Genomic DNA, 12330 nt, shown 5'->3' on the forward strand with positions numbered 1-12330 from the left:
AACCTGCATTTGTTGTTAAATAAAGAGAAAAGAATTAAAAATAGGTGAGGGGCTCTGCTTGGAATTAAAAATTTTTTTCAGTATATTAATCTTTTATCTGACAAACTTGTCAAATTTTCATGTTTAAGATTTTTCTGGAGCACCTGGGTGGCTCAGTCAGTTAAGCGTCTGCCTTCAACCCAGGTCGTGATCCCAGAATCCTGATATCATATCCCACTTTGGGCTCCCTGCTTCTCTCTCTGTCTCTCCCTCTGCCGTTTCCTTCTGCTTGTGCTCTCTAGCTCTGTCAAATAAATAAATAAAATCTAAAAAAAAAAAAAGTTTCTGTTTTATTTCTGCCTTTCCACTCATTATTCTTTCTGATAATTTACTGTGCTAATTAGGACTTCCAGGATTATGTTGAATAAAAGTGTTTAATAGTAGACAACCTTATTTTGTTCTCAATTTTAGAAAAAGAATGTCTCGGATGCCTGGGTGGCTCAGTCGGTTGAATGTCTGCCTTCTGCTCAGGTCATGATTCCAGGGCGCTGGGATCAAGTTCCCCATCAGGCTCCCTGCTCAGTGGGGAGTCTGCTGCTCCCTCTGCCCCCACCCTACTCATGCACTCTCTCTCTCACTCTTTCTCTCTCTCAAAAATAAATAAAATCTTTAAAAAAAAAATAAAATAAAAAGAATGTCTCTAACATTTCACTATTAAAAATGTTTACTGTACCTTTTTGGCAATTTCCCTCTTTCCAGTTTATTAAGAGTTTTTATCTTGAATAGCTAATGACTTTTATCAAATGTTTTTTCTTTGTATATTGAGATGATCATATGACTTTTCTTCTTTAGTATTTTATTTTCTTAAGATTTTATTTATTTACTAGAGAGAGCAAGCATACACATGCACAAGCACAGGAGCAGGGGGAGGGGCAGAAGGAGAGGGAGAAGCAGAGTGCCTGCTGAGCAGGGAGCCCAAGGCAGGCCTCCATCCTAGGACCCTGAGATCGTGACCTGAGCTGAAGGTGGGTGCTTAACTGAGGCACCCAGGCACCCCTTTTCTTTAGTATTTTAATGTAGTGAATGACACATAAATGATCTAATGTTAAACTATCCTTGCATTCATAAAACAAACTCATCCTGTTTCTGCTGTAATTTCTTTACTGTATACTAGTATATTCTGTTTCCTGATACTTTGTTCAGGATTTTTATATCAACATTAATGATAATATCAGCCCCTAATTATTTTCATACTACCTTTGACTTTCATATCACGATTATGTTGGCCTCATTGAATACATTAGGGAATATTTCTTATCTATTCTTGGGAAAGTTTTTATGAGGTCAGAATGATTTGTTTCTTAAATGTTTGGTTTTTTTGTGTTGGGAGGAGAAGGGAGAAAATATTTAACTACTGTTCTAATTTTTCAATAGTTATAGAACTTATTAAGATTCTCTATTTCTTCTTAAATCGGCCTCCCCCCATCCCTCACATTTTGTTCAGGTTCTTTGTTTGGTCTCTTCTCTCTGTGTAATCATATTTAGCCTTTTGAAACAACCAACTTTTTGCTTTTATCTTCAAACTACCAAAGGGTAGGCAATAAAAAAGAAGGGTGCTTCTCAGCAGACCTCAGACCTTTTATTTCTAGAAGCAGTGACTGTATTTTTGCATATCCTTTCAATCACATTTTTTATCCTTACACAGTTCTTTTATTTTTAATATAACAGGATGGACCATATGGGATCTAGTGACCTGCACTCTTTCTTTCTTTTTTTTTTTTTGGCCTTTTTTTCCTTAACATCAGCCTTGTTCTTTTTAATGCCAATGCAGTATTCCACTGCGTGGTTGTATACTACTTATTTAAAAGTAGTTACGCTTTTATACCAGATAAAAACCTTCCCAGTTGCTTGAAGTGACCCTATATAGTAAGAGACATCATCACTTCAGAGAACTCCTTGAAAGAGAGGGTATATTCCATTTAAATATCTTTAATTTAAAAAAAAAACTGTTTTCATAATTTAAATGCCATGTAATGTTCTTAAACATTTAAATTTCTGTTCCTTTTGTACTTTACCTTAGTATGTAGTATGAGGAGTAGATGTAATTTTATCTTGTTTCTTATGGCTGCCTTTTTGCCTAATGCCATTTATTTAAAGTCCATCTTTTCACATGTATTTGAGATGCTGCCTTCATTATGACTAAATTTATATACATTAACTTCTGGATTTGTGTCTGTGTGCATGCATGTGTTCCCATGGTTGATCTATTCATATGACAGTGTCATAGGTTTTAAAAGCTTTTGTTTTTTTGAAGTCACTTTGGACTTATGAAGAGTTGGAAAAATAGAACAGTAAGTTTCTGTATACCCTTTACTCAGCTTCCCGGCTTCCCTTAATGTTGACATCTTACATATCCACAGTACAAGTATCAGGCCTAGGAAATTAATTTATTGGTACAATGCAGTTAACTGTGCGCTGTTCTGTTTATAAAGTGATTGGACAGCATGTACATAGTACGCACTACGTATGTAGTAGGTCTGTTCCTTCTTTCATACTTCGCCTTTTTCGCTTGTTTTTCCAAAGGTCTAGCTGCAGAAGACAGAATGAAAACAAATCTTACATAGCATATTTATTGGGAGTGCATAAGATTTATCAATTAAGTTGGGGGAGTCACATCTGCATGATACTGAATGTTTATATACACGAGTAAAGTACATTATAGTTTTCCTCATATATGTTTTGGACTCTGTTCAGTTTATGCCTAAGTATTTTATACTTCTAAAAATTATAAATAGGACCTTTCCTTCCATTTCATCTTCTATCTGATTTCTCTTCGCACATGAAGGAAAGATTTCTATATATTTTGGACTTCACTAAATTACTCAATTATCATATTATAGTAATATTTAGTTAATTTTTTGGGATATTCTAGGTATATAATTATGTCATCTGCCAATAGTATTCCTTTCTAACTTCATTCTTTAATTGTGCTGGCTAGTATAATGAGTAATAGTGGTAAAAATGGGCTTCTCCTGACTTTAGGAATAGATCTGTTTCCACATTGAGTGTGGTGCTGGCCTTCCAGCTGATATGGATCATATTAAAGAAGAGTCCTTTTACATTCAGTATTCTCAACAAGAGTGGGCGTTGACTTTGTAGATCATCTTTGGCATAACCATAGTTGTTGTTGTTTCCTGTGTAGATCTATTAGCATGTTGAATGATGTCAGTTTTCTAATAGTGATTTTTATTGGAAATTTTGGGTTTTCTATCTTGTTGGGGTTAATTTTGATAAATTACATTGTCTAGAAAATTATTTAAGTTTTCAAATATATTTGCCCGTAGTTGAACAAATAGTCTTACGATTCTTTTTCTTTCTTCTCTTTCTGTTGGTATTTTTCTCTTATTGCAAGCTAAAAGTGCTACCAAGTATGTATTTTTAATTCATCAAAACAAAACAATAAAAACAGTTCCACTAATTAAAAAAAAAGTGATCCCAAACTTCTTACATTATTAATAATAACGATAACTCCAAATTTAATTCTAATTGAATATCCTCTTGCCAGCCTGAAACTTTTTTTCCTACTTGAGTTAATTTCTTAGGATACTGGTAAATTTGTTTTTCAGTGAACATTTGAATAAAAGTCTAAATAAGAGTCCTTTGCTTTCTTCTCCCCTACCCTACCCTTATGGGGTGAGGGTCTCTTTAATGGGCATCTTGACATTACAGAAAAACAAATTGGGATGTTTGCATACACTGATTAAAGTGAAAGATTCAGAGGTTTTCCCCATTTCATGAGATAAATTTTGATTTTTTTAACATTGAGTGACTTGCAGTTAAGGTGCATTTCGTATGAAATTCTAATGATTGCACAAAAGGTATTCTAATGTAAATTGATGATTTCTCGAATTTTGCATAAAGCAGTTTTGATTTAGGGAACAGTGATTGCAGCATCTTAAAAGGATACAAGGAAGTATTACTCCGTGAAACATCTTCTTTTTCCCATCGAATTATATGAAATACCCTGCTTTCTAGAGCAGAAATTACTTTAATGCTTGTGATCCTGGAGGCTGTGGGGGGGATGTTGGAATGTTTTAATTGTCCATTTGAAGGGTTGGATTTTTTCCCTTCAATAAAGAGCACTTCATCTATGCTCATTTTGCCCATCTGGCTCTTTCTGTGATTGTGTAAGGTTATAACCTCCATATCTTTAACATACCTGTGTATCCCTGTCTCTTTCTCTGTGTTACTACCTTTTATATTGTTTTATTATCTTAGTGCAAAATTGCCTGTTAAAGTTTTATTTGAAGTAAATAATTTCAGGGCTTGCAATATTAAATTCTGTCAGATCCCCACATCTGTTACATAGTTTTTAATGTGCTATATATTTTCAGACCTGCTTGTTAATGGGATGACATAAAGCAGATAAATGATCATACTTACGAATTTCTCCTTCATTTTTGAGATGTCTCTGTCCTTTTCAAGTAACTGACTTACTTCTTTACCTCTTGTCCCTTGGTCAGGGGGGAGAAACTTGTAACAATAGATTGACATTAGATCTTACTAAGGAAGATATGTTACATGTGTATTTTTATTATTTATTTTTATTTATTTTTTTTCAAAGATTTTATTTATTTATTCGACAGAGACAGAGACAGCCAGCGAGAGAGGGAACACAAGCAGGGGGAGTGGGAGAGGAAGAAGCAGGCTCATAGCGGAGGAGCCTGATGTGGGGCTCTCAATCCCACAACGCCGGGATCACGCCCTGAGCCGAAGGCAGACGCTTAACTGCTGTGCCACCCAGGCGCCCCACATGTGTATTTTTATAACATAACACATTTACATAGCACTTTTCAGCCTGCCTTTCCTTCCTTAATTCTAATAGTATCCCTGTAAATAATATTTGTGCAGGTAGTAGATAACCATTTTACCAACAGCGAAGTGAATTAAAATGAAGGGGCAAAGTAAACCATGACCAGCCCTGAAATTAAGACGTGTGTTTCCAAATACAAATCTAGTTCTCATTGTTTTCAGTCATAAAGACTTTTATGAGTGATTGCCCACCTCCCAGGACTACTTTCCTCCTCAGATGACAGTGGGTTGCATCAGATTTATCATTAACTCTTTGGAGAAGTAGCTAGACCTGAGTCCTTTGATTTCCCTTGTTTTAAAGGTCTTCCAGTTGCTAAGCTCCAGTACTGTCGTGACTAGCCAGTCTTAAACCTGTCTGCCTTATTTTGTGTAGTGGATTTTATTACAGAAGCATTTTCTTACATCAAGATCTTTAAGTATCGTTTATAAAGAAACTTTTGTAATGGTTTTTAGCTCTAAAAGAATTAAGATAGGCAGAATTTTATTTATTCCAAATTGAGTTTGGGATTAACCTAAAAAGAGAATGTGGGTCTTCTGAATTTGGTTAGTCTTAATCTAACTCCTAGCATTCTCTTAATTCATGCTAAGGACCTCTTACTACCTGGCTATCTTCTCTTTCTTTTCTCCCCTCTTCTTTCACAGTGATATAATTAATTGCCAGACTCTGCCTTACTTCTCTTTGACAATTCTGCTTTGAAACTCATCCATTTTCTTCAAGTATCTTTTGGCCTCAGTCTGAGCATGGTGGGTCCCAAGACCACATACGCTATAGCATGGCCTATTATATTCATCTTTTTGAATAAATGTAATAGAACTTTATATTAGTAATTCTTACTTATCAATATCTTCCTATCATAAAGATGGAAGTCTCAAGCTAATGCTCTCCTTTGTATCCATTTTGTTAAATGGCTGCCTTTTTAATGAGTCCTTCTTAGAAGTTCAGAACGACTCCACCATGGATTATATTTAAGGCTAGCCTTCTCTCCAAGTGATAGAATGTAATACCCAATCTCATTAATTCATTCTGGCTTTAAATTATGTAACTCTTGAACAAAATCCATAAATAATATTCCCAATATGAACGTCTTACAATTATTACATTTTATTACATAAATTTTACCTATAAGACCAGTTAAAGTATCTTTAAAAACTTGAAAAAAATTCTAGCCTGACAGAGATCTCATCCACCTGTGAAAAGGCAGATGTAGTCAAGCACTGCTGAGGTTCTCTTCTATCTTACTCCTCGTCTTCAGTGAAGACTCTCGTGTTTCATCCTCTTAGAAAGAACTGCTGCTTGAACAATATTGTTATTAAATGTCTCCAGAGTTTTGTTTCTTTATCCCTTTCTTTGTAAACAAGCAGCCACAGTATTTTTAGTAGTGAATTTCAAAACCCTTTTTAACCTTATAGGTCCGAGGGTAGCCAAGGATGGCTGCGGCTTCATATGATCAGTTGTTAAAGCAAGTTGAGGCACTGAAGATGGAGAACTCAAATCTTCGACAAGAGCTAGAAGATAATTCCAATCATCTTACAAAACTGGAAACTGAGGCATCTAATATGAAGGTATCAAGACTGTGACTTTTAATTGTAGTTTATCCATTTTTATTCAGTATTCCCTCCTGTAAAGTGGGGTTAGATACTTCGGTTACTTAAGAGTGTATTTTAAGTTCAGCAGCAATATGTATACTCTTTCTTGCAAAGTTAGCATGTATATTTTGAACAAAATGTGTCAAATTAATCCAGCGAATCATAGAAAGAAAATAATTGTAAAAATCCAATGGCTAGTTAATTTGTTCTTAGTTATTTTTAAGCTTAAAAATAAGAGACCAACTTTAGTATCTCTATACTGAGGCTGGGTGTTCTGCATAATTCATAGAAACTAGTTTCAAACTTTAGAATATATCTCAGTTATTAAATATGGTCTTCTTCCCCAACTCTCCCAGATCTTGTCTCCACTTAAGTGCAGCAAATGATAAATGGTCAAGAAAAACAGAATGCCCTATGGGGAACAGTCCAGAACTGAAAGTCAGTACCTGGTCCTATTCCTTGTTTTGCCATAAGCCGAGCTTCATTACCTCTAGGTACCGTTCTGGACTTAAGGTGCCTTATTTGGAAAACACTAGCATCACACTAGCCTACATGAGTTCCATGGCTCCTTCAAGTCCTGAAATTGGTTTGCCGAACAGCATTGAAAAGTTGTGATAACCTCCAAGAAAACTTACAAAATACTCAGTGTGCGCTGGGGAAGATATGTTCAAATTTCAGAATAATTGAGCTTAAAATTTTAGCTGTTTTAATTTCCAGTTACTTAGGCAGATTCCCTTCTCACCGAACTTAATAACTTTATAGATTTGGAGATCCTGTTAACCTCTTTCTCTCAAAAATTCTTCCCTCTTTGTGTTGTTTCTGCCCCTTGGCTGTTTAGCATCTGGGTGCCTGATGCTGTTCTTCCTGTCTGTTCACTACTCTTACTGCTTATTCATTGCCTATTTTCTTCTCCATCTTATTCTATGCATTTTGAGGTCTCCCTTATTCTTCAAGCTTCTGTACATCACTGAACTGTTTTTGCTCCCCTTTTACCTCCTTATTGTCAACATCATAACAGTTCAACCTTTTACTCATACGTACTAGTCTATCTGTCCTTAAATCTTTTCTACTCTAATTACCTATTTCTGTGTTTAAAAACTGCCCTCAGTGAGGACAAATCTCCAAGATACCTACCTCCAGTCCATTCGGAAATAAGGTAGACTTTAAGAAAACATGTTTTCTCATCCCATACTGCAGGTGACCTTAAAAATAGCCAAATCAGTCATCTAATATTAAAAAAGAATAGTTTGCTATTTTAACAATGATTAACACAGTATATCTAAAATTATTGTACGTGGCATGTGGTTTTAAAAGTTTAAAGATACATTGGGGCGCCTGGGTGGCACAGCGGTTAAGCGTCTGCCTTCGGCTCAGGGCGTGATCCCGGCGTTATGGGATCGAGCCCCACATCAGGCTCCTCTGCTATGAGCCTGCTTCTTCCTCTCCCACTCCCCCTGCTTGTGTTCCCTCTCTCGCTGGCTGGCTCTATCTCTGTCGAATAAATAAATAAAATCTTTAAAAAATAAAATAAAAAACAGTTTAAAGATACAAAATGTAAAATTCCCAACAGGACTACTCTTTCATCTACTTTGGGAGGTGTATTTTGAAAGAATTCCTCTTGGCAGGCCTATCGGGATGTTTTATAGTGCGCAGTTTTGAGATCCCTTTTAGGTTTTGCTTAACTACTTGAGCAAATTCAAAATTTATTTTTGGGATGCATTTTAACCTACCTTTAGACCCATCTCCATGCTGAATAGGAATGTCTTGGAGTAAAAATACAAGCCAGACCCTTAAATTTCTGTAGTGGAATATCAGGTTGACCACTTACCCCTGTGGTGTATCATATTGTACATCATGAATACTGGCACTTAAGATAGGTCTGAATTCAACCATGAATGGATAATTACTCAGCAAGTGCTTCTGCAGACATCTTTGCAAAGCCAGCCACTTATTTCTTGAGGATTGGGCATATGGTAGCATAGCAGTTACAACCTTGTAATGAAATTATTTATGTGTCTCTCCTTAAGAGGATTTAAGCTGTTCAAGAGCAGGAACCATGACCATTTGTTTTGTCTTAGAATATTGATTTGTGAAGAGACACTTGGAAACATTGGCACTTCCCACATTGGATTCAGGTTAATCCAAAACAATGGTTATTTACCCAAAATCACTTATTATTGTTTAGAAGACATTATATAATCTTGAATCCTGTTTCCTGCTCATTAACCTGTTTACCCCAAAGAAAGGCAAGGTGGGTCCCCTTCAACTAGGTAATTTAAGGATTTCTGAAATTTATGCAGTAGTACCATCTAGTGGCAAAAAAGAATACTGTTTTGCTGTTGATTACAAGGCATTGATACAAATAAACTATAAAAATATTTTGTGTGTGACAGTCAGGGAATATGTGTGCAACAGTTAGGGAAATGTGAACCCTGACTGTGTATTTGAACATTAAGGAAATGTTAATTTCTGGGTATAATGATGGCATTGCAGTTGTGGTTAGAAAGAATCCCTGTTTAAATATATATCTGGCTTATTTATAGAAGAAGTAATATGATGTCTGAGATTTATTTTGCAAATGGATTTGAGTCAGGGAAGGGAATAGAGGAAGTGGGCATAGATACAGATGAAATAAGATCATGAATTGATCATTACTGAGGTGGGATGTGAGGATACATGGGAGATTGCTATAATATTCTCTATTCTTATGTTTATGTTTGACATTTTCTGTAGTAAAATAAAACAGATTTCTTGGTATTTAGATGACCTGAAATTAGATAAATGCAGAAATTGTAGCTAAATTTAAAAGAAATTACATACTGTACTTTTTATTCAGGGGCTAGAACTCAACTTGATTTACTTTAAAATGCTGAGCATAGCAACAAGATAAGTATGGTCATGTAGAGATATTAAGCATTTAAACTGAGGGATGTCATGGTATTAAAAAAATTACCTGTAGGTAAATTATTAATGAACCCTTTATGTCTTTGTTGTATTTTGACAGAATGAAGTTTTATAAATTGTATAACTGCGAAATCACGTACACGTAGAATATCTTATTTTCAGAATGTAAGAAGAAATTAGAAATAAAAACTCAGATTGACACAGTTCATGATTTATTTTGAAGATTTAATTATCAAATACACTTGTATTTGAAATGAAAATAATCTAAAACTGATGTAATGACAAAATCAGAAGTGGATCAAGTAGCAGCATCCCTGAAACGACACAGTTGCTCATTGATAAATACTTTCTTTTCACTGATATCACCACAGAACATTTCATTTAATATTTCTAAACTCTTAAAATATTTTAAGAAATAATGTGTGGTTATATAATAATATAAATAACTAATTTTTTAAATCCAAATTTCCAGGATTTATAAATACAAGTGAATATTCTCTCCCTCAAAATTACATATCAATTTTAAAAGCTGCCATTTCTCAAAGCATTTTTTAAAATATTTTATTTGGAATTACTTTGCAGTTGTGTTGCATTTTTTAAAAAAACTTTGAAATTAAGGACTACTTCATTTAGATTGTGTGCAGGACTCAGCCCCAAACCAGTCATTCCTACTGCAACAACTAAAAACTACTGGATAAAATACAAAAATCATACTTTAAAAGACCTTGGAGAGCAGAACTGTGGAGTCATCAAGGACTGTATTAACTAAAATTCATAAGAGGAAAGATCCCTTTGTCAAATAACTGACATTGCTGGTGATTTTCTTCCCCAGGGATATTTGTTAATTCCGAGCACAGGCTGCCGTTCATCACTGGCACAAGCAGGATTCCACTGGAGGAAAGGAAACTGTTGCAGGTCTTGACAAACGTGTGGCCAGATATGAAGTATTGACATTTAGAGGCGCTCCAAATGCATGGCTAGTTTTCCCCATGGAACATTCATTGAGTCTTGTGAAGGATGCTAGGAATGGACTGGGAAAGCTAAATGTTACAAGGCAAAGTCCTGCTTGGGAAAGATACATTACTTTCACGCAAGAGGTTTCCTTCTCAAGACATTTGCCATATTTTTAACTTTGTGGAGCAGAAAATTAAAGACCGAAGCCCATTACCTCCAAGGGACAGAATTTGGTAGGGCTAAGGAGTCAGGCACCACCTGAGAATAAGGGAAAGTGAAATATTCTATAATCGTGCAGTGCTTGAGAGACACAGACTCACCAGAGGGAAGGGGCCTGTATTAAACATAGCTGGCTTTCCTTTCAAGATAAATATCAGATTTGAGGGCTATATAGGGTAGTAGGCTAAGGGCTGAGGAGACGGAAACCTGTATTATTTTCAGTTAAATTTAGATCAGAGACACACAGAACTTGGCACGTCAAATCAGATGTGAATTTTGCTTGAACTGCACCTGCGTCCCATTTTTAGTTCCTATTTGGATGGAGGAGGTAAGACCCCAGTGGTGGAAAGGGATAAACTCTAAAGGAAAATACGTCTTAAGTCTCTCTTGTTCTGTATACGTAATGATTGGCATACAGCTAAAAGTTCCAAGAAATGCAAGAAACAGGAAAATGAGTGATCATTAAGAGAACAAATAGTTAATAGAAGCAAATCCAAAGGTGATCTAAATATTGGAATTAACAAAAATTTTAACGTAATTATTATAAATGTCTTTTTAAAAAAGATATGAATAAAATGGATGAAAATTCAGAAAATTTAGACAGAGAATTGTAATCTGTAATAGTCTAAAACTGAAAAATAGTTTTATTAATAACTTATTAGATGAGCCTGTAAACACAGAATTAATAAACTAGTGAGAAGATAAAGTTAGTGAACATGTAAAAAAGTTTTATAGACAGTATCCAACTGAAGCACAGAAAATTAAAAAATGGGAATAAAAACAGTGTGGGGGCACCTGAATGGCTTAGTGAGTTAAGGGTCTGACTCTTGGTCATGGCCTCAGGGTCATGAGATTGAGCCTTGCACTCAGTGGGAAGTCTGCTTGAGATTCTCCCTCCCCCCGCACATGTGTGCTTGTGTGCATGCACATGCACACTGTCTCTAAAATAAATAAATACTTTTTAAAAAAAACAGTATGTAAGAGTTATGAAGGACACAGGCAAATAGATACAGGAAGAAAATAGAGCAAAAGTAATATTTAAAGAGATAGTGGCTGAGAATTAGTGTTAAGTTGCAAAGTTATTAAGACAGTGTGATGGTAGACTAGTCGACTAGCAGAAATAGAGTGGAGAAAAGTAGCTGCACATTTGTGGTTACTTGATTTATGACCAAGGCATCCCTGCATTTTGGTGGGGAAATGGTGGTCTTTTCAATAAGTGGTACAGGGGCAATTAAATATTTGCATAAAGAGAAAGAAAAAAGGGAGCTCTGAGTCCTACCTCATATATATGCAAAAATTAATTCAAAATGGATTATAGACGTAAGTGTGAAAGACAGAATAGTGGCTTCCAGAAGGAAACATAGGGAACAGCTTCATGTTTTTAGAGTAGGCAAAGATTTCTTCAACAGAATGACAAAGCACTAAACATAAAAGAAAAAATTGATACATTAAAACCAAGATCCTTTGTAATGCTTTTATTTATTTTTTTATTTTTTTATTTTTTTATTTTTTAAAGATTTTATTCATTCATTTGACAGAGAGACAGCCAGCGAAAGAGGGAACACAAGCAGGGGGAGTGGGAGAGGAAGAAGCAGGCTCCCAGCGGAGGAGCCTGATGTGGGGCTCGATCCCAGGACGCTGGGATCACGCCCTGAGCCGAAGGCAGACACTTAACGACTGAGCCACCCAGGCGCCCCTGTAATGCTTTTAAAAGAAGATACAAGATAAGACAAGGCAAGAAACAACAATAATTGTTGGAGAGGATGTGGAGAAAGGGGATCCCTCCTACATTGTTGGTGGGAATGCAAGTTGGTT

General features: G+C 35.6%; 1 protein-coding gene across 10 annotated transcripts in view; it reads left to right on the top strand.

Moving 5' to 3' along the window:
• APC (APC regulator of WNT signaling pathway) overlaps window positions 1-12330 on the top strand; it is a 121879-nt gene that overhangs the window by 41480 nt on the left and 68069 nt on the right. For 4 of the 10 annotated variants that reach the window (XM_011224905.3, XM_019799609.2, XM_019799604.2 and 1 more), the window contains exon 2: window positions 6262-6414. The exons of the other annotated variants lie outside the window; for them this stretch is intronic. In XM_011224905.3, the coding sequence (XP_011223207.1) occupies window positions 6280-6414 (135 nt within the window). In that variant the 5' untranslated portion in view covers window positions 6262-6279. The remainder of the gene's footprint in view (window positions 1-6261; window positions 6415-12330) is intronic. 10 annotated transcript variants of the gene reach the window in all.

This window comes from Ailuropoda melanoleuca, chromosome 3, assembly GCF_002007445.2.
Source record: "Ailuropoda melanoleuca isolate Jingjing chromosome 3, ASM200744v2, whole genome shotgun sequence".
Taxonomy (NCBI): domain Eukaryota; kingdom Metazoa; phylum Chordata; class Mammalia; order Carnivora; family Ursidae; genus Ailuropoda; species Ailuropoda melanoleuca.